The following is a 23,045-nucleotide window of genomic DNA, read 5'->3' on the forward strand; positions in this document are numbered from 1 at the left end:
ACAGGGATGCACTGTTAGGACCAACATGGAGAAGATAATCACAGGAAGTGAGCATCAGAAAAATGTATTTATTTGAAAACGGCGTTCACAGTCTAAAAATTAAAATTAACATCCAACAGCATATTAATTTAGTGCTTTCAAGCTCTTCGGGTTTTGTCTGTTTAAGTATAGTATTGTCTTGAATAAACATCTCATTACAGATTTTAATGTTTATTTGAATGCAGAAGTGTAGAATACCTAGAGATATTGATGATTTTGAACCCTCCCGTCTCTCTATTTAAAAAATAACCATACCCTGTGCTGAAATCTGACATCTGTTTCAAGACATCTGACAATTCCTTTTCACTTTCATAACTTTCTGCTTCTGAGGACTTTTCTTCGGAACACTGCCTTGTAGGTGTTGAGTTCATCTCAGAATCTGTAGAAACATCCCCTTCTAACATGACATTGCACAGCTGAATGTCTTCATGAATCGTCACATCCTAAGAGGAATAAAAATTTCACTCTATTAAGATGAAAGATTTGCCTGACCTCTCTTTTAGAAGAGCAGGAGGAAAAGAAAAAGTTTATTCTAGCATCTCTTACAAAAACACTCAAAAAGATCTCTCTTGCTTCCTGTGTATCCAACCAATACCAGTAGACAGTAAAAAGTAAAAATTTGCCATTTTTATATATACTTTCTCCCTGAAGTGGTCCTCTTCCAAGAGACCATTTTCTCTACACTTCTCTTTTCAGATCTGGTATCACAAATACCACAACATGGAAACCAGAACCCAAGCATGAGGAAATTTTATGACAATTCAGTTTGTTCTGAAACAATAAACAAAGCATGCAAAGGCTACACTTACAAATTATGTGGTATGTACCTAGATCTTTGTTACTTAAGGTTTCTACTTAGAAGCCAGCAAGACAGTGTACCTACAAAACTGCTCGAGAAACTTACATTCTTGAGGTCTGGGTCGTTCTTTTCATCCCTATGGTGTATCGCATGTTCTTCTACTTCTCCACCTTCAGTTTTCTGCTTTTCAGGATCTTTTTCATCTGTCACGTCTTTTTGCCTTGCAGCAGTTCTTCCTAGATTTGGTTTTGGTCTCTGCACTCTGCCTCTCTCTAGAGGTGTTGGTTTCAGCACACTCTGTTTGCTGTCTTCTTGTAAAACAGCTGTTTCATTAGACCTAGAAAAATACATAAGATGCTTAAGTACATAGCACATGTGGAAGTTGGAGGAGTCTGGGAGAAGTGGTGATTTTTCCTTTTTTAACATACACTTATCTAAAATGGAGCTATGCATTACTAACTTCATGAAACAACAAAGTCAGAAGTGTATCTGCTAGAGACTGAAAAAGTACCTGACAAGTTTAAACTTATGTTTGCCCTGTTCTTTATCTTTTTCCACTGGAGACAGGATACCGCGCTAGAAAGACCTTTTTCTGACCCATAATGGCTTTTCTTGTATTCCTATCTGGTCTACAAGCAGATGGACCTCATTTAATGTAGGGTTAAAAATCACCAACATTCAGAAAACACATAAATAACTTCATAATCTTACTCACGTAAAAGTATCAGATGCACATTATTAAAACTGTCAGATGCTTCTATGCCTTTCTCCCTGAGCACCAAGTTTCTTTCATTAACATGCTGTTTAACAACTGCTGAAGTATTTTCCTAGCAGGTTATGAAACCCAGTTTACCCTCCTCCATCCTCTTCAACTATCCCCCTCTAAAAACAGAAGTTTGTGGGGTTTTTTGTTGCTGCTGTTGTGCTTTTTTTTGTTTTGTGGGTGTTTTTTTAGTTTTGTTCACTTGTTTGTTTTTACAGTATCTCCTGTAAAATATATTCCTCCTTTTACACTACAGCTGCCATTTCTCCATTGAAGAGAAAAAGAAACAGTTCTTGATTAACATGTGCATCAAATTTTCCACACATTGGAATTTTTTCTCCTAATACCAGACACCTAACACTTAATTACACTTTAACCACTGAAACTGATGCATTTCAGTATCAAAGCTAGCAGAGAAAGCTTGCAGAGAAAGCTTGTTTTAGTTTGCAAAGGATTAACTTTTCAGGGTTTTTTGCATTTATCATGACTGAAATATCATTTAAAAGCACTGCTTTAAAAATAAAAATGTTTCATCTATTTGTTTCATGCATTAAAAAAATAAAATCCTATTCTTCCCTCAATTTCTGTCTCATTGCAATTGTTCCTTCAGAAACTTCTATAATTGCCACACTACGTAATAGTACCAGAAGCAAGAGGGATGGCAAATGGCTGGAATGTAGCACGTCTTCTCAATTTTCACATACTTACTGAGACACTGTCTCCAGGACTTTATCATCTTTTCCTGCAGCTTCTTCACTGGTAGCATCAGAACTATTATTTTGGTCAGTATTCTGAATAGAAGTAAAACATGAAGACATTAACTCCCTTAGATATATGAAGTACAGCATTACCTAACAGAACAGGCAATTGTCTATACATTGTACATTTCACGTAGCTAAAAAGGTGCAGTAAAATCTAGATCAAACAACTAAAGCTGTATTAATTGCAGGACAGGAAAGACTACTGGCATCTACTGTTTGTGTGACAAGGTCCCAGCTTAGCTGTGGCCTCCAAGCAATATCACACTGTCACTGCAGGTTAAGTACCTGATTCCTGGTCATACTTAGGGGAAAAGAAAAAGCAGAAAAAGGTAACATTGCTGTGGCATCAGCAGCTTTTTAGCTAACAGATCATCTCCAGTTACTTTATTAAATACCTTTTCAGTCTCCCCCTTAGGCTGTGGATGGGACATTTTATCCTTTCCTGCATCTTTTTGAGGCTCTTCTTTCCTTCCAGATGCTCTTGTAACATTAGGCTTAAATCTCTGTCGACATCCTCTAATTATTGCCTTTGCAGTTACAGTTTTCTCAGGTTCTCTGCACAAAGGATCCACAACAGTGACATTTACTCCATAATACCCAAGCCTATGTAATAGTTAATGATTTGCACAGCTTTCTTTACTGGAAATGGATTGGCTTCAAAAGGATTTGCACAAACTTAGGTAAGTTTCTTCACACGAGAACCAAACTGTTTAGTCTTACAGTGTGGAAACTCAATTTATCTACCTATTAAAAAGATATTAACTTATCACACAGGGGAGGAACCTAACTAGACTGCATATCATAGCTGTTTCTGCAAGTGTCAGAAGCAGACCCATTAGCTGGCAACTGAGACCTTGAGGAAGGCAAAGCCACAGTCAGCACTTCATCCTCTTCCCCCTCCCAAATTCCAAGCATAGCTGGTACTGTACCATGAAGTAATGCTTTTGCCAGCCTCCCAGAAAAGAAGCACATACCTTACACACCATAGTACCACTTGATATCATCCAAGAAAATACTACAGTAAAATTCAAGATTTATATTAAGACTTCACAATTATTGTGGTCTTTTTATAAGAGCACTACATAAAATAAAGTAACAATTATAGTCAGTTAACTCTAGGAGACTGGAAAAGCGATCTCAATGCTTACTCAGATTTAGTATCCAAATCCATGTTCTCTGCTTCTGTGGCTTCATTTCTGTTTCTTCTACTGTCCTCCTCAGAGTACTGGAATTAAGGCAAGGCATATTTGTCTTGGACAAGTGTGGATACCTCAGAAACCATTCTCAGAATATTGGACTGTAGCTAGCCCACAGTACCAGCACTGACCAAAACAGGTATGTTAAGAGCATATCATGTTAAGCAATATTCCCCCTTCTGACCTTTTCATCTGTATTCACAAGGTTTGGAGTGGAAGTTTCAGCCTCCATTTTCTTTTGGATTGCTGCTTCACTCCTTCCAGATGATCTCCTAAAAGTAGGTTTAGGTCTTTGCAAGTGCCCTCTGTCTGCTGGCTTTTCAGTTTTCCTTAAGATGTAAAAAGAGGTGGTATATATTATTACCAAAGAGAAACTTAAATTCTTATATGGTCCAAGATGTACTTCAAGAGCACCATATGGGTGCATGGGTAATGCAGCAAGACAATAAAGTGAAAAAAATTATACTGGATCTTTCTGATATTAGACAATATGCTATTATTTAATGCAAAGAGTATCAAATAAACGTTAACAACTTTGCTGACTTAAAATTTATTTGAAGAAGTGTTTCTTGCTGTTAACTAAATAGGAATATGTCTTCTCCTAGGGATCCCCAATTGATGACAAGGTGAACAGGCTTACTGATTTCAACAGAAACCTGCTCCAAAGTAAAGCAATTTTGCTTTATATGCAAGATTTTGTATTTGCCTCTCCTGTACCTCCATCTCCTTTCAAAGCTATGTCACTCACTGAACTATGAACTGCTGCTTTCAAACACCTCATCCTACTGTCAACACCCACATATTATTGAAAAATGGGGTACACACATCAGCCTCCGTGTCCTTAACGATTGCAATAGTGTGTCCTGGGATTCACACACAGTTTGACAGAGTCTTAGAGCTTACAATCAATCCTGAGATTGGGAACTACTACCTTATATTCTTCCTAGGACAGGACAAATAAAAGCTTTGACAGTCTTTACCATAAAAGCAAGCTGCCCTTCAATAAGGGAAAGAGAGAAGCATGAAAAACAATTTAGCATTAACTAGCAGTCCATCCCTAAATCACCTTTAAAAAATTGTATCACAGATTAGGAAGTCACTTATCACACAAAAACAGAAACTTTAGGCAGATCTGTTTAAATACCACTGCTCAGTTACAGCAGCAAGTATAAGAAATAGTCACAAAGATTAACTTCACAATGGAGCACAAGTAAGACAGACACAGCTTGGACTATCTTCTAGAGATGTGCGCCACAACTTAGACTCTTGTACTGAGTTCCAAAGAGCAACAGTTTCCAATTAGGAAGGTGTGAATACACCATACACACAGTGTGTAAGCTCATAAGCTCTGACAGACAACCGGGAATTTAAAAGAATACTGTGAAGCCCTTAAAAAAAAACACAACAAAAAAGCCAACCAATTTTTACAACCAAGGTTCACCCACAATATGCTAAAACTTCCTCTATCTCTCATTCTTGCTGACTGTAGAGGGGCTAGATTTCTCCAAACTTACTTAAGTCTTCCTCCTCATTTCCATGTAACATTTTAAATCTTAGTCAAAGCATTGCTCCTCATTGATGAAAATTCTATCAAAAAAATTCACTGAATATGGAAAAAAGTTATCATGATCTACTGTCTAGTTCAACCTACTATGGTCAATCAAAATTATATCCAAATAAGTAAACGTAGAATTAGTTCAAGTATCACTGCAAGGTAAAATAATTCTACTTACGTGACTTCAGACTGAGAATCACTTTCTGATACACTCTGTTTTTTATCTGGTCTGTGTAAGTCACATACACCTTTGTTCTGAGTAAGGAAAAAAAAATGTTGTAGAAAAGAAACAATAAATATAGAAGAGTTCTTTGCTGTAATGTAAATGAAAGCAGAAACAAGATTCACAGAATGGCTGAGTGTTAGAAGGCCCCTGTGGAGGTCATCTGGTCCATCCCCCCAGCTCAAGCAGGGCCATCTACAGCTGGTTGCCCAATACCATGTCCAGGCAGCTTCTGAATATTGCCAAGGACGGAGACTCCACAGTCTCTCTGGGCAACCTGTCCCAGTGTTTGCTCACCCTCACAGTGAAACAGTACTCCCTGATGTTCAGAAGCAATCTCCTCTGTTTCATTTATGTCTGTTGCCTCTTGCTGTCACTGGCAACCACTGGAAAGAGCCTAGCGCTGTCCTCTTTGGAATCTCCCTTTAGTTTTTTATATAGATGTTGAAGAAATCGCCCTAAGACTCCTAGTTCTCCATGCTGAACTGTCCCAACTCTTTCAGCCTTTCATCATAACAGAGACACTTCAGTGTCTTTGTGGCCCTTTCAGAGGCCATCTCTAGTATGTCTATCTCTCTCATACCAGGGAGCCCAGAACTGGTCACAGTACTCCAGGTGTGGCCTCACCAGTGCTGAACAGGGTGGAAGTATCACCTCCGTCAACATGCTGGCAACACTTCTAATGCAGCCTAGGATACCATTAGCCTTTTCTTGCAGCCAGGACATATTGCTGGCTTATGCTCATCTTGGCATCCACCAGGATCCCAGGTTCTCTTCTACAAAGCTGCTTTCATCTGGGTGGCCCCCAGCAAACACTGGTGCCTGAGGCTGTTCCTCCCCAGGCACAGGACTTTGCACTTCCTCTTGTTAAATTCCATGAGGTTCCTGTCAGCCTATTGCTTTGTCTTTTAACTGGGTGAAGCTGATAACAGGCTCCCTTAGGCAGTATCAGCTATCATTACTTTCCAGGTCCAGTATTTAAATCATTTTCCTAAAGAGCACTGACTACCACTCTGAAAATGAAGAACAAAACAAAAAATAAAAATTGACAACATAGAAAACTAATCACAATTACAGCAAAGATTTTATGGAATCTATTTAGGTAATTAAGGTAAAAGGCTACTGCATAAAACCAGTATTTGTCCATTTACCTCTTCAGTATTATGAATGGAATTATGTTTCACATCACTGGTTGGCTCAGGTTTTTTAGTTTCATGTCAGTGATAATGTTCATATACAGTTAAAGTAAATTAACCACAGCAGGGCAAGAGAATTAGAACTCACATAAAAGGTCCTTTAAAATTATCAGTTTTAGAAATTATTATGACTTTTTCTCATGTCAAACAGCCATAACTAATGAGACAGAAAGCTTAGCTACTCCCGCTACTGATATCACTGTAATAGGCTGGTGTGTATAGCATATTGCCCTGTTCAGTTAATTGGTTTTATAAATATTATTCCAACTAATATCAGGAGATTGTATTGTTACAACATTTCCAACTACAAGCATTTAGTATTTGCAAAGATCCTAAGTAGCTGATTTTCTGTTAAGATGAAGACATTTTTTTAGGTAACAGACTCTAAAATAAAGGACAAAGGACAAAGAACTTGCACACTACATTGGGGGAAAACTAACACTTCGATTTTTCTGATGTCTCACCACAGACTTTAGTCATAAGATCATTCTTCATCTTAGAAAGCATGAGAGAAAGTACTTCATACCCCCTCAGCACAAATCCTTAAACAGTATGATAATAAGTTCTGAAAATGACAGTGATGCAGTGATAGAAGGATGATCAGAGGAATGGAACTTTCTCTATACAATGAGAAATGTAAGATTAGGACTCTTCAGCTTGAAAACAATGTTGCTGGAGAGAGGAAAAAGTGGCATTATAAACACGAATAGCTTGGAGAAGATGAACAGGAATGTAACAATGGGAGTGCAGTGCACATTAAACTACTAGGCATCAGGCTTAAAACAATCCCAAAACCCCACTTCTTTTATTAAGTACATAATTAAAGGAATGAACTCTCAGCTGCAGTATGCAATTCATCTCAGAGGTACAGAGATGCAAAAAAGCAGCTAGACAAACTGACGAGCAAGAGGTGTATCATGGGCTTCAAAAGAAGCCAGGCACCATCTAAGGAAGTTTTAAGCTGATGGACCCAATTACAACATACCCAAAAGATCATTCAATCTTGGTTCAGTATCTTGTATCTTTCCTGAAACACCTCACGGCAGCCAGTAATAGTGGACAAGAGTTTACACAGGTTTCCATTCATTGTGCTGAGCAAGCACAAACAACTCAATGCTCATCCTGCTCAAACCAGTTTCCAATATGGTGGTTTCAGTGTTGATATTTCACTGGTTCACTTGTGAATAATAAAACTGTTCAGCCATTTAAATTGTCTATGAGAATACCCAGGCACGAGCAGTACACTCTCTGAATAAATGTAGTATAATTGCCTTTTTTCCACCTAGTGGTAAAAACATCACAAAACCAACCAAAAAATGGCTTTGATTTACAAAAACAATTTTAATGGTAAAGAGGAAGATCTTAATAAGTAAGACCTACATAAAAAAATAAAAATACCTTTGTTTCTCTAGTCTCTTCAGATTGTCTTTCTTTGCTTCTGATCTTTGAAACTGGTAACTCTGAAATCTGGCTTTCCTGTGATGTATCATCCCTAGTACCTAGAGTTCTTAGTTCAGCAGATCCTGTTTCTAATATAACATCATTGCTATCTTCAAAGCTGAAATCAATAAAAGCACACAAAAACATTTTATTAGTGTATTCTAATAAAAAAGCTATTATTGTTTACAAATAGATCAAGTTGTACAAAAAATTATGTGATTTTGATGTTAAACACATGTGTTTCAAAGAATCTGACAAGTTTTAGTGATATTTGCAGGATATGAGCTTTAGAACAATTGTTGTACTTTTGCAATGCTAGATGCAAGGATAAGATGCTAAAATCCCACCTGATTATTCTAGACATTGTTTATTAAAACAGACTTTACTAATATAAACACTGCATGCAGAGCTTTCCCCCCCGATCTTCTTTAACAATCTATGTTGAGTTCAAAGACAAATACTGTTCCTTCATATGCTTCCAACTGAGTTATTAAAGGCATACAATCTGTATGAAACAACAAACAATTACAATACAGCTCAATACAACAATTAACATGCAAAATTCTGAAGTAGCACTAACAGCTTCATAATGACTTTTTAGTTTTACCGCATTCTTACATAACAAGTTTAATAAACATCCACCTTCTTTCCAGTAAAAGAATGTCCAAATTGAAACCAAAAGCTTGCCTCCGACCCTGGTTCTGCACAAATGAAGTCCAAGCAATATTCCCTTCCCACAAGGGCCATCTTATTAGGAACAGATATAAATTCCAAATGTATAGCAACCCTACTTAGCAACATTACTAAGGAGTGTTTTAAGAGAAATATTAGGAGTTAGGATAAGCCGATAGTCTTCATGAACACTAAGAAAAGTGAAAGCAGTTTTGGATGGGGTTTTAATATTAATGTAAATTCATTTTGCAAAAGCAGCCCATCAGGGCAGTGAATATATTGGGAATATAAATTAAAAACAGCTTACTAAAACCAAGGACAGTCCTCAGAAACCAAAAACCTGCCTATACTGTGCCAGTTAACATGATGAGAAGCACAAATAAACAAAACCAACATTAAAACTCTAAATTACTTTTTATTTTGCCTAAGCTTTCCATTGTAAACATTACCTGCATAAATTGACATCACTTTCTCTCTCCATTATGTCATCCACTAGTAAACAGGAGTCTGATCTCTCTTCCTCTGGAACAGCAGTCTCACCTTGTTTTCCTTCAATAACACCACCCAGTTCTTCTCCACAGGTAGTATGACCATCACCGTTTACATCACATACTACATTTTTTTCTGCTAACGAATAAGAATTAAATCAATTTGGACATTTTGGGCAATTTCCTAGAATTACAATTCTCAAATCCTAGCCACAGTGAAGCAAGAGTTAACTTAAGACAAAAAAACGCAGTAGAAATGCCTAAGTATTAAGATTTAAGAGAACTATTCTTAGCTAAAATAATATATGCTTAGATCTAGTATGAAAGCAGAAATCAAAACCCAAGTTCTCATTTTTAAGTTTGCAATGTGTTGTGGTTTAACCCCAGCTGGCAACTAAGTACCATGCAGCCACTTGCTCACTCCCCACCTGCACAGGGATGGGGAGGAGATTCAGGGAAAAAGGTAAAACTTGTGGGTTGAGATAAGAGCAATTTAATAATTAAAACACAACATTATAATAACAACAACTGTAATGAGAAGGAGAGAGTGAGGAATAAATCCAAATGGAAAAAAGAAAGAAGAAAAAAAAAAGTGATGCTCAATACAATTGCTCACCACCTGCTGACTGATGCCCCACCAGTCCCCCAGCAGTGACTGGCTGGCCAGCCCCAACCAACCCCCCCCCCTAATTTATATACTCAGCATGACGTCATATGGTATGGAATATCCCTCTGGCTGGTTCATGTCACCTGCCCTGGCTGTGTCCCCTCCCCATTTCCCCTGCCCCCCTCCAGCCCTCTCGCTGGCAGGGCCCAAGGAACTGAAAAGCCCTTGACTGAGTATAAACATCACCCAGCAACAGCCAAAAACACCAGTGTGCCGTCAACAATACTCTCATACTAAAGCCAAAACACAGCACTGTAGCAGCTACTGAGAGGAAAATTAATTTAATTCCAGTCAAAACCAGGAGACAATGTCTTTATATAAAAAAATTATTTTTGAACATTTGAAAGTGAGCATTTTTGCATCTTACTTCTCTCAGAAGACTTCCCTTCCTTGGCAATTTTTGCAGGGACAGACATTTCTTCTGGAAGATTCTCCACTTCCTGTTCAAGATCATCTTTTCTCTTTTTTTTCCTCTTCTCTTTTGCCAGTGCTGGCTCTAATGAAACCTGTTCTTCTGCCTGTTTAGAGAGGCTCAAAGATTCCTCATTTTCCTTCTCAGCCATCACAGCATCTCCTTCTGTTTCTGCATCAGAAATTCTGGCTTCCTGAAGATCATCTTGATCATTAGCAGCTTCTGTGCTGGCAGCTTTTGCTGCTGAGAAAATACGGTTCCTGGTTAATAGACTGGTGAAGTATTAGGAGCCATAAATTGCAAAGGTATTTCTACTAGCAACATCCTGTGAATTCATACATCTCTGTCAATATACTGCCAGACATATGAGCAACCATGAGAAGTCAGTCACTGACAACAGAAAAGCTTCAGCATAGACTAACTTCAACACTAAACACAAAATACATTCTGCACATGGTACAACACTTCACCAGCATAAAGTCAACATAGGATGTAAAGCCAATTTAGTAAATGTTCTTGTTCCTATACTTTTTTACAGTCCCTTTTGGATCCAGAAAAAATAGGCATTGCTATTCCTGAAAAGAATTCCCGTATCTCTGTGGAAAGAGGTGATGATGGTTGCAGGAAGTATGCCATGAAAAAGTAATTTTGATCAATAAATAGATTGTAGTTAACCATTCTTATTTACATAAGAAAGCTGAATTATTATTTAGCTAATAATTCACAAGTTCTCTTCTTGGTTTAACAAGTTTCTAAAATTATCCCCTCTCCCTTTTTCAGGGCATTTTGTCTTCATCTTATATTTATGCAGAGCATCAACCACCAAGAACCTTTCCCTGTCCTTTCTATTACTCTTACATGAGCTTGTTCCCCTGTAATTAAGAAATCCAAATGCAAGAGAAGTAGAAAAGCATACTCACATAGCTTTACATATAAAGTACCTTTAATCTACTATTAAAGCCTATGAACAGAATTTCTGTATGTGGTTAAGTCCTAATAAGTGGGACATTTTACTTAAATCCAAAATCAAGGCTCTAGAAAAGCAGCAACTATGGCGATTTTAAGAATTAAACCAATGATGCTGCTTCCTAGATAGCATTGCTTTAAAAAGATTGTTCACTTGTTTGATCCACAATACCACTTACAAGAAAATGGGTCCTTGTGGAACATACAAGTGAACGACCCCACAGAATTAGCAGGGAGTTTCTGAAAAGGTCTCAGTATAACTGTTTAATTTAAGCACATCTCTGAAAGGTCCTCTCACAGGTACTGAAGTAATACACTATATGGTGATCAATAGTAAGTAAACATAATCTTTATTTTGAACAGACCAAAAAACTAAAGCAACTTTTATAAGACTCCCTGAAAAGAATCATACCTTTCAGACTGAGGAAGTCAAACTATAATTAGAGGAGAAACAGCACCATTAAAAGAAGAGGGTTTTAAATGTAAGAAAAATTTAAAGAGCTTGCCAAAAATACAGTTTTGGCCCAGGGATTCTAAAAGCAAATTCATTAGCAACTCATGAAGATACTTATCAACTATTAAATTAGAATATCCTGTCAAAAACATCAGTGCTTCAGACTGTGAAACAGCACTAATCTCAGTGTGATCTCATACTCTGCCCAGAGAAAATGCACCTCAGGAAACTGGCTGCAACTAATTATTACCATGCCACCCATCAGTAAACCACATCTGAAAAAGTTATGCCATGAAGACAAGCTCTTCTTGCCCTCTCTGGAACAGGGAAGGATAAGATTCCCTGTGATTTTTCTTCTGCTAGCAACATATTATTGACCACTGCTCTGTAATGCTATCTCAGACAGTCTTTGAAGTACCTTTTGGCTTCTTCCGAGGCCTTGATGGCTTCTTTTCCTTTGGCTTCTGGCTTTTAACAGTCTTTTGCTTTCTCTTTTCCTCATCTGCTAAGACCTTCTCAAGCAACTGGGCAAAGAACTCAAAATCAAAGGGCCGCCTTTCTTCTATGAGAATAAAGTAAAGAGAATAGATTTCAAAGGTGATAATTTTTCCAAGTTTCTGCTTTGTAAAATAATCAGAGGTACATGTTATGATGTTCAAAACCAATGGTTATATTAATTCAAATAGAAAATTATTTTTTCAAATACTTTCTGTATCATATATATGTATATGGGTTATGGTGGTTTGGTTTTAAAAAAAAGAGTAAAAAGGTTACAGTGCTTAATAGTTTAGAAAATTCAAGGAGTGAAAAAACCACAAATTGTACCACAGTATCAAATAATATACTAACAAGCTGCTCTAGGACTTAGGTAGCTCATCCAAATAACACACAAAGCTGCTACAGATTCTCAGAGCAGTTTACAGTAAGTAACTGTGCTAGAAATTCACATGAATCAGAATAATCTTCAACTAAATATATATATGAAAGTTTATATTTATCTCATTTATTATATAGAAAAGCCAGAAATTAAACCTAAAGGTCTTTACAGTGAACCACGCTTGTTATAAAAGCCCAAGCTCCCCCAGCTTTTGAACTCACCTATAAGCAAAAACCTTTTCTTACAATTAATTCAAGCAAGGCAAAGCACAAAAAATTACCATGAAAAAAAGATGACTACCACGTGACTTCATTGTAGGATAGCGTGGTATATTTACTTACTGAAAGCTTTGTCTATCCTCCATCCATTAGTTTTTTCCTCACGTTTGAACTTGTTCTAAAAGCAAAGGTGTATTTGTCTTTTCAGTAAGCAAGAATGCAACAATACATTGTAGAAAAATGGCAGATCAAGATAAGCCTTCAATCCAACAAAATTTTCTACCAATTATAGTTGTTAAAACTAATTTTTAACAATTATAGTTTTAGAAACTGTAAAAGAACACTCAAAGGACACAAAGTTTGTAATTAATTTTCAAATATAAAATGGGTCACCAATAGACATCACCAGTCATAATTATTTATTTTCAACATCTTTATCCTTCCAATCTAAGCAGGGCTTGAAATATCGAAGATTTTCAGAACTGCGCAACACAAAAGAGGCAACACAGAAGACCATCACCAAACATCCACTTACACTTATCACATTCTTCAGTTAAAATAAAATCAAGACAAACTGTGTCTAGGTACACTAGATTTACTAGTTATGTTGATCAGAATTCAACGCAGCATATTGATGTTTCAGGTACTTTTTTCCAAGAGGTAGTAAGTATTAAAAAAACAGTGCTACAGAGCCAATTACCATCAGAATTACCAATATTAATAGAGGAAGCATAGGAATAGCACATGAGAAACAGAAAAGTCAAAATGGACATTTAATTGCTTTATGGAGCGCTTTAATTTTTACCTTAATTTCTGCTCTGGCTCTATGAGGAAACAGCCGTCCAATCAAGGAGAAGTCTGTTCCTACCATACTGATAGCTAAAAAGAACATGTCTGTTTCTAGAGTGGGGTGGGAAAAAAGATACACACAAGTATTTAGTTAACCCTCCTTCTTGGTGTCTAAAATAAACATACCTTTCAAACTTAATGCATCCAGACCAGTAATTTTAAGGTTATCTACTGTGGTCACAAGTTCAGCTGAGCTGGACTATGTGTGTTATTTTACCTGCATACCTCTAATAACATTTCCTGAATGAAGTATTAACAGAAAAAAACTGTCTAATCTATGATAAAACTGCAGAATGTGAAATATGTTATGTAAAGCTAGTAAATCAAAGCTAACCAACTCCAAATTGTCAACGTTTATTTTTATTATGAACACAACCACAAATAGAAGTCAGAAAAAAAGCATGTGTAAAAATAGCATCTCCATTATTATTTGTTAACAGGAAACAGGTGCATTCCGAAAGCAGCACAGTGAATTCTGAAGCTAATCTTTCCATCTACAGTTGTAAAAAAACCCACTTCCAATTGTAAGAAGTCTTGTACAGTGTTGTCAGCCTAGAGACAATAATCAGTTCACAGGCATAGTACAAAAATAACCCACCCACTCACAAAAACACAGCTGTCCATGTACACTGAAATTAGCCCACATTGAGATGGCTAATATAATTTATTCCTGTCCATGATGGAAGAACCAAGTAAAGAAGCTCTTAAGAAGTGCTAACTGTCCAATATAGAGCTCAAATATATGGGCACCAGAATCCAAAATTATGCTTTTGATAAGGCAGACTAGCATTCACACAGCATCTAAACATCCATGACAGAAAAAATTTCCAGGCAGCCTGCATATCATAAGGCACTGGATTGTTTAAACATGCCAATTTTCACACTAAACCAGAGCTCAGCTTGTTTTAAAGCATTTGGAGGTTTGAGACTACATCACATGTAACTAGATCCATCTACACCACTGGAAATAAAAATTGTTGACTACAAAGTACAGATGGAAAATTAGGATTTTTCTGTTGGCTCAAAACTTGAAACTCATAGTATACTCACCTTTATTTGACCATGGTTTGGAGTAAAAACTTTTCCTGAAGCTAGAATACGTAGTTGTAGAGCCACGCTCAAAGATGGGATCATTTTCTTCTACAACACATGGACCTTTTGTTCTTAGAACTTCTACAGTTAAACTGGAAAAGCAAACACACAAAGAGACTTACCTGAAAATATTGCTAAGACACATAGTAGTGTTTATAAGCCAGCTATTCAGATTTTTCCTCCCTCCCAAAAGCCAAGAGTTTGTACTGTGTAATCAGGTTTAATAATTACATTAACATGTATTTTATTGGGAGAATGCAGAAAGAAATCATTATGCTACTCTGCCTGTGCAAATAAATTTGCTTTTTGCTTTTTATAAGATATAGTACAGATAGACATAATTAAATATCTTTAAAAAGATAAGATTGTCTTTTTAACATTCAAGAAAATTACTTTGCAAAACCACAAGAGCCTGTCTGTATCCTTTTAGGATACTTCCAAATTGTTTTACCAGGACTGCTCTATCCTTACACCTTGGCCTAAATCTCATGTTAATAACACACTTAGGGAACTCAGTAATTTGATAATCTAATTCCTTTACAAACACACATTCTAAGCAAAGTTACTGAAAAGAGTGACAGCTGAAAAACCAGCAACATGCAAGATCCAAAGCTGGAGCAAATCATATTGACAAATGAATTACAATAAGTAGACACATATAACTGTGAGAAACAAAGTAGTTAATTAAACAGAAGACATTTTGAAGTTTGACAGATATTCAGTATACATTCATTCTAACCAAAGATGACACTTTATCTTCTTCTCCAAAAACATTTCTCATAAATTTTACCACTACTGAGATGCAGATAAATGCTGCATATATTTTGTCACATATCTGCACTGTTTCCCAAGTTAGGATAGCTAAACTCTTTAATACAAATACACTCACATTTGTCCCCACCCAAAGTACCTGTTCTCTATTCACAAACTAAGCAGCAATGTAGTATATATTGTCCATGAGTCAGAAATGGAATTTGTTACCTTTCTTCATCCAGAATAATGGAGCCATCTTCTGCTACTTTTACACGAGGAACTAGAAGTGGACCATCCTGACTGTCCTCCCCATTCTCTGCTTCTTCCTCCTCCTCATCTTCATGATCAGGACTACTTTTCTCTTCCTGTCTACAACGTTAAGAGACCAAGCAAAAATACTACTTTTGTTAGTGTTTTGGGTTGCTGTTCTGTATGCCAGACTTTCAACAATTTAATGAACCAGCACTGCAACCCTCCAACAAGTTAGTCAGTACATAAACTCTGGAATCTGCTTTGCATTCTAAACTGACAAATCAAAAACCATAATACTGAAAGCAAAACGTCCTTTAACCACCCTCCCATCCCAGACTACACTTTGTTATAAATAAGGGCTCTGATATTGAAACTAAGTATCTAAAAAGAAATACACCTACACTGTTAGCATTACCACAGAAACATGGGTTTTTAACATCAGAAAACTTTTTAACTAGAAGTACTTCCATCACCAGGACTTACTCTTTCATTTGACCCAGTGCAGAATTTTTTTCTGTTCTCTTTTCTTCTGCCAGTGAAGACCTAAAATTTTATAAAAAGCTAGAGATGAATGCTTGCATAGATACATTTCTGCTTCATTCCACAAAACCTGCTTTTAGTGGATAATGGACAAAGAAACACAGAGCTGGTTTTCCATTTTCTGTACCACACCTAGACTTGAGTCTACCTGAACAAACATCACTGCTTAATGAGTTTTGCTTTTCTTGTTGTATAAGCAAGGACAAAAAAAAATATTTAAGCAGTAATCCAGTGTGAGGGTACAGGGAACGTGAGAGTATCTGTTCATTACCTGCTTAAGGGCTATTTTTTGTAAAAGAAAAAATAACAAGGAAAAGGATAAATAAAACATGCAAGCACACAAACATTAACAACCAGGCAGTAACAGACAGTAACAGAAAACTCATCCACTGCTGAGAGGAAGAATCTTAGACTTGGATAGCTGTACTTATGTTTATGTGGTTGTGTCATGGTTTAACCCCAGCTGGTAATTAAGCACCATGCAGCCACTCGCTCACTCCCCCCTCACCCAGAGGAGTGGGGAGGAGAATCAGAAAGGAATGTAAAACATAAGAACAGTTTAATAATTGAAATAAAAACAATAACAATATTAATAATAATAATGGTTATAATCCAAAGGAGGGGGAAGGGAGAGGAATGAAATCCAAAGATTTCAAAGAAGAGAGAAAAGACAACTAGTGACACACAATAAAACTTCTCACCACCTGCTGGCTGATGCCCCACCACTCCCTAAGCAACGATCCACCCACCCCAGCCAAGTGCCCCCAGTTTATATACCAGGCATGACAACCCATGGTATGGAATACCGCTTTCGCTACTTTAGGTCAGCTGACCCAGCTGTGTTTTCTCCCAATTTCTTGTGCCCTCTAGCCCTCTCACTAGCGAAGCCTGAGGAACTATAGAGTCCTTGACCTAGTACAAACATCTCCCAGCAATAACTAAAAATCAGTGTGCTATCAACATTGTTTTCACACCAAATCCAAAACACAGCACTGCACCAGCTACTAAGAAGAAAATCAAGTCCATCTCAGCTGAAACCAGAGCAGATTGGTTTTGGTAATTGCAGGAAAAAGGCCCTGCTCTATCTGTGGTAGTCTGTGCAGCCAGTTACCTTAGTGCTCCCTGTGTATGTGCACCTCTGGGATGCTCACTCGGCCTCCCTACTGGTGAAACCTGTAAAGGCAAAGGTAGCAGCTACATCCATCCAGCTGGAGTGTAGAGACCTCATGGGTCTTGGAGTGCATTTTGCCCTTCAGCACCTCAGAAGGAGAAATGCTTAGCTTCCTGTAGTCCACTAGATTTGGCAGGCAGTCAAAACATCCCCAGCAGCCCTAACAAAAAATTTCACAGCCGCTAGTAAAAAAAGAAAAAAATTTCTATTATTCTGCATTTGTACAGATATAAATCAACACTGGGAATGGGTTCAAATTTTTATGTTTCAACAAGTACACTAATCTCCGTTCTTGTTCCTGTGTGAAGATTGAGTAGATGTGAAAATGTCTAGAAGCTTTTGTTACTATTGCAACAATACTGCACCTGTGCTAATAATCCAGATTTAAAAACTCTTTTTTTTCCCCCCACAATTATTAAATTGGTAGAAAAAGAAAAATCATTTAAACTAAGAAAAGAGAAAAAGAGACAAACTTACTTCATAGGATTGTTTTCTGGCAGATAGTATATCAAGTCTCTCATGGTCATTTTAGAACGATCTGGTGGAGAACGTCCTTCAAATATCGGAGGTCTGTGTTTCAACTGCTTCCATATAAAAAGAAAAATATATCCATAAATTCACCCTGAAAGTACTTTATATTTCACAAATTAGTATTTTTATTTGTTTATATAGTACCCCCTCGGGGGAATTTTGTTGTTTCCATCTACCTTCCCCAACAACTGAAATAAGTTTATACTGAAAGTGTCCCTTTGTTAGAAAGGATGTCACAGACCCTGAAGTGACTTAACCTCTCAGAGAAATTCAATACTTGGCACAAGTAAAAGTGAGAAGTTATTCAAAACTACAGAACTCTGTCAACAACCAAGCTGAAAAGATATGAGAAACCCCAAATCACAGGCTTCTTTCTACACACTTTCCCATTACCAACTGTGATCTTTTTTTAATTGGAATGTTGACTATAATATAATAGCAAGTCTCATGTCAAAAAGGCTTCTAGGTCTATACATATGAAAAGATAAACAATTTCTTGTGAAATCTGTATTATGAAGGAACACAGCACTACTACTGCTTGTAAACAGAGTTATATCACAGACTATCAGCAGTAAGCAAATTATGATCATCAGAAAACACTACTGCAAAGAGATACTGTATGTTAAGTGAATCACACATCTTTGCCCTTCACAGATCAGCACTGCTCAACACAGAGGCCTACCATCCGCTCCTTCTTCAGCTCTTCTTTAAGCATTTCTCTTAACTTCTGAGCTTTGAGGATCCTTTCACGGTCAGAACACATTTGTTTCTCTTTTACAGGAGCAGGTTTCGTAGGTGGCTTTTCCTCCTGTGTTCTCGACCTTTCCTGTGTTGGTCTCTCCTTGAGTGGGGAGGGTATGTTCTGCAAGGTATCATCATTTTTTTGAGCAGCTACACCTATAGTTTGCTCTTTGTTCACCATTTTTTTTAGTGGGGAAAACTGTGGCACTTGTGGCACGGGTGTTTTCTTTTCAGGCAGCATGAGAGACTTTGAAGAGCTTTCAACACTACTCTTTTCTGATGGAGAGGAATCCTTCTGAAGTGGAGCACTGCCATCAGGAGTCTGTGATGCTCGTCTTTGTGGTTTTGATGTAGAACGCTGAGCAGACGAAGGTCCAGCTCTGGGTTTGACAAGATTGGGCATGGTGCAGATCCGTTTTCTTCTCTGTGTAGGCATCTCTGCAGGTTTACTAGCCTCTCCAGCATCAATTGAACTATCAGCCTTGTCATCGCTGGAAAATTTAAAAGAATATCCTGTAGTACTTTACAGTGACATATTTGTAACTCTTACTTTCAAGACAAGTTTATGCACCAATCAGAATAAATGCAGTGCTACAGAAAAAGATAGGTATATACAAGAAGCCACGCTAGAGTCAACCTGTAGTTGGTACTTCCTCATAAACTAATCACCTGCAAGAACTGGTATATTAATTTCTAATATTAATTACTATTAATTAAGGTTACTGGTTACAAACTAGTTGACCAACAGTGCTAAACCCACATCTTCCTTTCCTTCCCCTCCTCCGAGCTTATTTGGCAAAGCTCTCTACTTTCAGCTGAGAATCCCAAATATACAATATAGTAAATAAAAAAATAACCCATATAACATAGGCGGCAAAAGCAGTTCCATAAAGCTATATGCCACAAGTTGTCTGATGATTCTTATTCCAATAAATCTGAACATTCATCTTCCACATTTGCAAGTAGATGATACGTGAACTGTGAATTCCAAAAAAATTCAGCAAACTGGCTGCTGTTGTTCTGCTGCTCACACTGAACACATCAAAAGGAGCCACTTAAAGGCAACAATTTTTAGTTTCCCTGGAAAGCTTTCTTGTCTAAGTATTTTTTCCATCCCTTACACAGAAATAATTTTTAAAGTGCAAGCAAAATTGCCAACCTTTATAATCTTCCCAAATTTGCAGACTCCAGTGTTTGGCTCTTTGGCTATGGCTCACAGTAAGACTGCAGCAGAATTATAACTGAGTCATAAAGAGTTTTTTTCATTTTACATTGGAACTTTGCCTTGTTTCTGTGCATAAGGACAACCACACCCACAGTTCACTTTGTCATCTTCAAAGAGTCAGAAGCAAATTACTTTAAAGTAATGGAAGGAAAGCATTAACATACAGTGAAACTTTTGCAAATCCTCTTCAGCTACTATCTGTGACTCAGGCAAATGCCACATATGATGTTTTTTTATTTAGTAGCCTCTGTTAAACGGCTGAATCAATTTGCCCCACACTGTGAGTTCATATACATTTTCAGTACACAGAACATCCCTCAGTAAGGAGTTCAGCAGCCTGACTACATGGTGCCTGTCTGTGTGTTTTGAATGAGATCCTTCCAAGTTCCTTTCAACAATAGCTGGAGTCCATACAGCAAGAGACAGTGGAAAGTAACTTTTTGTTCATCTTCTCCATACCACCTGTGTTTTGTGAAGTTTTTAATCAGTGTTACACCAGATTTCTGAAGAGTTAAATACAATTCAGCAGAAACTGTATGTAAAAAAGTATTATCTTAGGCTCAGAGAATTTTCACTTCCCTCATAACCAACAAAATCCATTCAGCATTTAGAAAACAAATCAAAGGAAACTAACTGACACTACAGATACAGGTTTGAGCAGCTATGAAGGAATGCCTTAGGTTGGAAGTATAAATATGCAATATATTTTCACATTTGCCTTTACTTTTCTTGCAGACCATACAACAAACACAAAGGGCTGTATGTCACCAATTACTGCACTCAGAAAATCAAATACAGTGTCATTCCTCAAACTCACTTTTCCTGAATCTTCCGAGACACCCAGACAGCCAATCTTTAAAATGCACTATCTAGAGAGAAAGCTCCCCAGGAAGCTAATACTGCCTATTCTGCAATAAATCTCTTAAAAGTGCATCATTTTCCAAACTCCTCCAAAGAAGCTCTTTCCTAGCTACATGCCATACATTTCACTGCATTGGAAAACTGAAGAGGTTTGTACGCTACATTCAATGTGAACAACTTCCACCACAGTCTTAAACTTCCTACAAATGCTCCACTTTTTCTTTAAAACAGTGGGATGTGAATTTGTACACTTGGGTATTTTCCACATTTATTGAGGAAAATATTTTATGAGCCTGTTACTTCCATAGCAAAGGTTTATTACTCAAGCTACATGAATAGACCCCTTAGAATACTCTCCCTTTCAGAACAGCATTGTTATCTAGTTTTGAAATGTGCAGTCAGATTACACTGAAGAACCCATTAAATTACAAACACGAAGTCTTTAATAAATCTGCTGTAACAGCAACAGTACCACATAATTAAAAAAATAGCAATTATACCTTAATTTAAGAAAAAATACTGGAGTGCTGTGTCCTGCCCTTGGGTCACACCAGCCCCACGCAGCGCTACAGGCTGGGGCAGAGCGGCTGGAAAGGGCCTGGTGGGAAAGGGCCTGGGGGTGCTGGGTGACGGCCGGCTGGGCAGGAGCCAGCAGTGTGCCCAGGGGGCCCAGGCGGCCAGCAGCACCCTGGCTGGTGTCCCCAGCAGTGTGGCCAGCAGGACCAGGGCAGTGACCGTCCCCCTGCCCTGGGCACTGCTGAGGCCGCCCCTCGAACCCTGTGCTCAGGTCTGGGCCCCTCTCTGCAAGAGGGACGTACAGGGGCTGCAGCGTGTCCAGAGACGGGCAGCGGGGCTGGGGAAGGGGCTGGGGCACAGGTCTTGTGGGGAGCCGCTGAGGGGGCTGGGGGTGTTTAGTCTGGAGGCTCAGGGGGGACCTTGCTGCTCTCTACAGCTGCCTGACAGGAGGCTGTGGGCAGGTGGGGGTTGGTCTCTTCTCCCAGATAACAAGCAACAGGAGAAGAGCAAACAGCCTCAAGTTGCACCAGGGGAGGTTTAGATTGGAGATTAGGAAAACTTCCTTCACTGAAAGTGTGGTGAAGCATTGGAACAGGCTGCCCAGGGAGGTGGTGCAATAACCATCCCTGGAGGTGTTTAAAAGAACATGTAGATGCGGTACTTAGGGACATGGATTAGTGATGGACTCGGCACTGCTGGGTTAATGGTTGGACTTGATGAACCAAAAGTTTTTTTCCAACCTAAGTGATTCTATAATAACAAAAGATTCAGTAACCTGATCTCTGTAACACATAAATTTTATAAATAAAATCTGAAAGGAAAACTTCCTAATAGTATAACACAAAACAAATTTAAGTATAAAAGATGCATATTACAAGTTGAATAAAAGGCAGCATGGGTTTACTAAAAGCAAGCTGTGCCAACTAGTCTGATAGCTAAATTTCTAGTCACAGGAAACATAAAACTGTAAGATTATTTTGTATTATGCCATAAAGGACAAATTTCAACTGAAACAACAGAGGTACTGATGCTAGATGCAAAACCAACTAGTTCTAAGAAGTCGAGCAGGTTGTTCTGAAGAGCAATTATCAGACTGGGAAAGTGTCCTGAAGAACTGGGCTGTACTGCTTTTGGCAGGTACAGTTAATTTTCTTCACAGTGGGTCACACACTGCTATGTTTCAGATTTCCAACCAAAACGGTGCTGATAGCACACCTGTATTTCAGCTACCACTAAGCAGTGTTTACACAGTGTCAAGGCCTTTTCTCACCCCACCCCATCAGTGAGGCTGAAGGTGCACAAGAAGTTGGGAGGGGGCATAGCCAGGGCAGCCAACCCCAATTGACCAAAGGGATACTGCAAACTAGCTGGTGTCATGCTTTGCCATAAAAGCTGAAGGAAGAAGGACAAAAGGAGGACATCTGGAGCGATAGTGTTTGTTCCCAAGTAACCACTACATGCAGGAAGCCCTGCTTTCCTGGAGATGGATGAACACTGGCCTGCTGATGGGAAGCAGTGAATGAATTCCCAGTTTTGCTTTGCTTGTGGATGCGGCTTTTGCTTTACCTATTAAACTGTCTTTATCTCAACTAATGAGTGTTTCGCACTTTTACCCTTTGATTCTCTGCCCATCTGACCTAGGGACTGGGGGGGGGTGGGGGGAAGAAGCAAGCAAGCAAGCAGCTGTGTGGAGCTTAATGGCCAGCTGGGGCTAACTTGCAATAGGGAGGTCCTGAAGGACCAGTCCTAGAACCAACCTCACAATACATTTCCATTGGAGCAAAAACC

At 38.2% G+C, this 23,045-nt stretch overlaps 1 protein-coding gene across 5 annotated transcripts in view; it reads right to left on the reverse strand.

The window, feature by feature from the left end:
* Positions 1-23,045, reverse strand: part of BDP1 (B double prime 1, subunit of RNA polymerase III transcription initiation factor IIIB) — a 55,086-nt gene that overhangs the window by 31,133 nt on the left and 908 nt on the right. Inside the window, exons 2-19 of one of the 5 annotated variants that reach the window (XM_055791042.1) lie at positions 18,597-19,146; positions 17,861-17,964; positions 16,156-16,215; positions 15,649-15,789; positions 14,626-14,759; positions 13,532-13,626; positions 12,850-12,904; positions 12,050-12,193; positions 10,167-10,454; positions 9,094-9,271; positions 7,931-8,090; positions 5,292-5,368; positions 3,743-3,887; positions 3,511-3,587; positions 2,758-2,917; positions 2,310-2,392; positions 944-1,175; positions 295-482 (exon numbers count right to left, since the gene is read on the reverse strand). In XM_055791042.1, coding sequence (XP_055647017.1) covers positions 295-482; positions 944-1,175; positions 2,310-2,392; positions 2,758-2,917; positions 3,511-3,587; positions 3,743-3,887; positions 5,292-5,368; positions 7,931-8,090; positions 9,094-9,271; positions 10,167-10,454; positions 12,050-12,193; positions 12,850-12,904; positions 13,532-13,626; positions 14,626-14,759; positions 15,649-15,789; positions 16,156-16,215; positions 17,861-17,964; positions 18,597-19,146 — 2,871 coding nt within the window. Of the gene's footprint in view, positions 1-294; positions 483-943; positions 1,176-2,309; positions 2,393-2,757; positions 2,918-3,510; positions 3,588-3,742; positions 3,888-5,291; positions 5,369-7,930; positions 8,091-9,093; positions 9,272-10,166; positions 10,455-12,049; positions 12,194-12,849; positions 12,905-13,531; positions 13,627-14,625; positions 14,760-15,648; positions 15,790-16,155; positions 16,216-17,860; positions 17,968-18,596; positions 19,147-23,045 lie in introns of all 5 variants that reach the window. The other 4 variants (XM_055791044.1, XM_055791041.1, XM_055791043.1 and 1 more) reach the window with 4 other exon arrangements.

The sequence above is a fragment of the Falco peregrinus genome, chromosome Z (assembly GCF_023634155.1).
Source record: "Falco peregrinus isolate bFalPer1 chromosome Z, bFalPer1.pri, whole genome shotgun sequence".
Classification (NCBI taxonomy): Eukaryota; Metazoa; Chordata; class Aves; order Falconiformes; family Falconidae; genus Falco; species Falco peregrinus.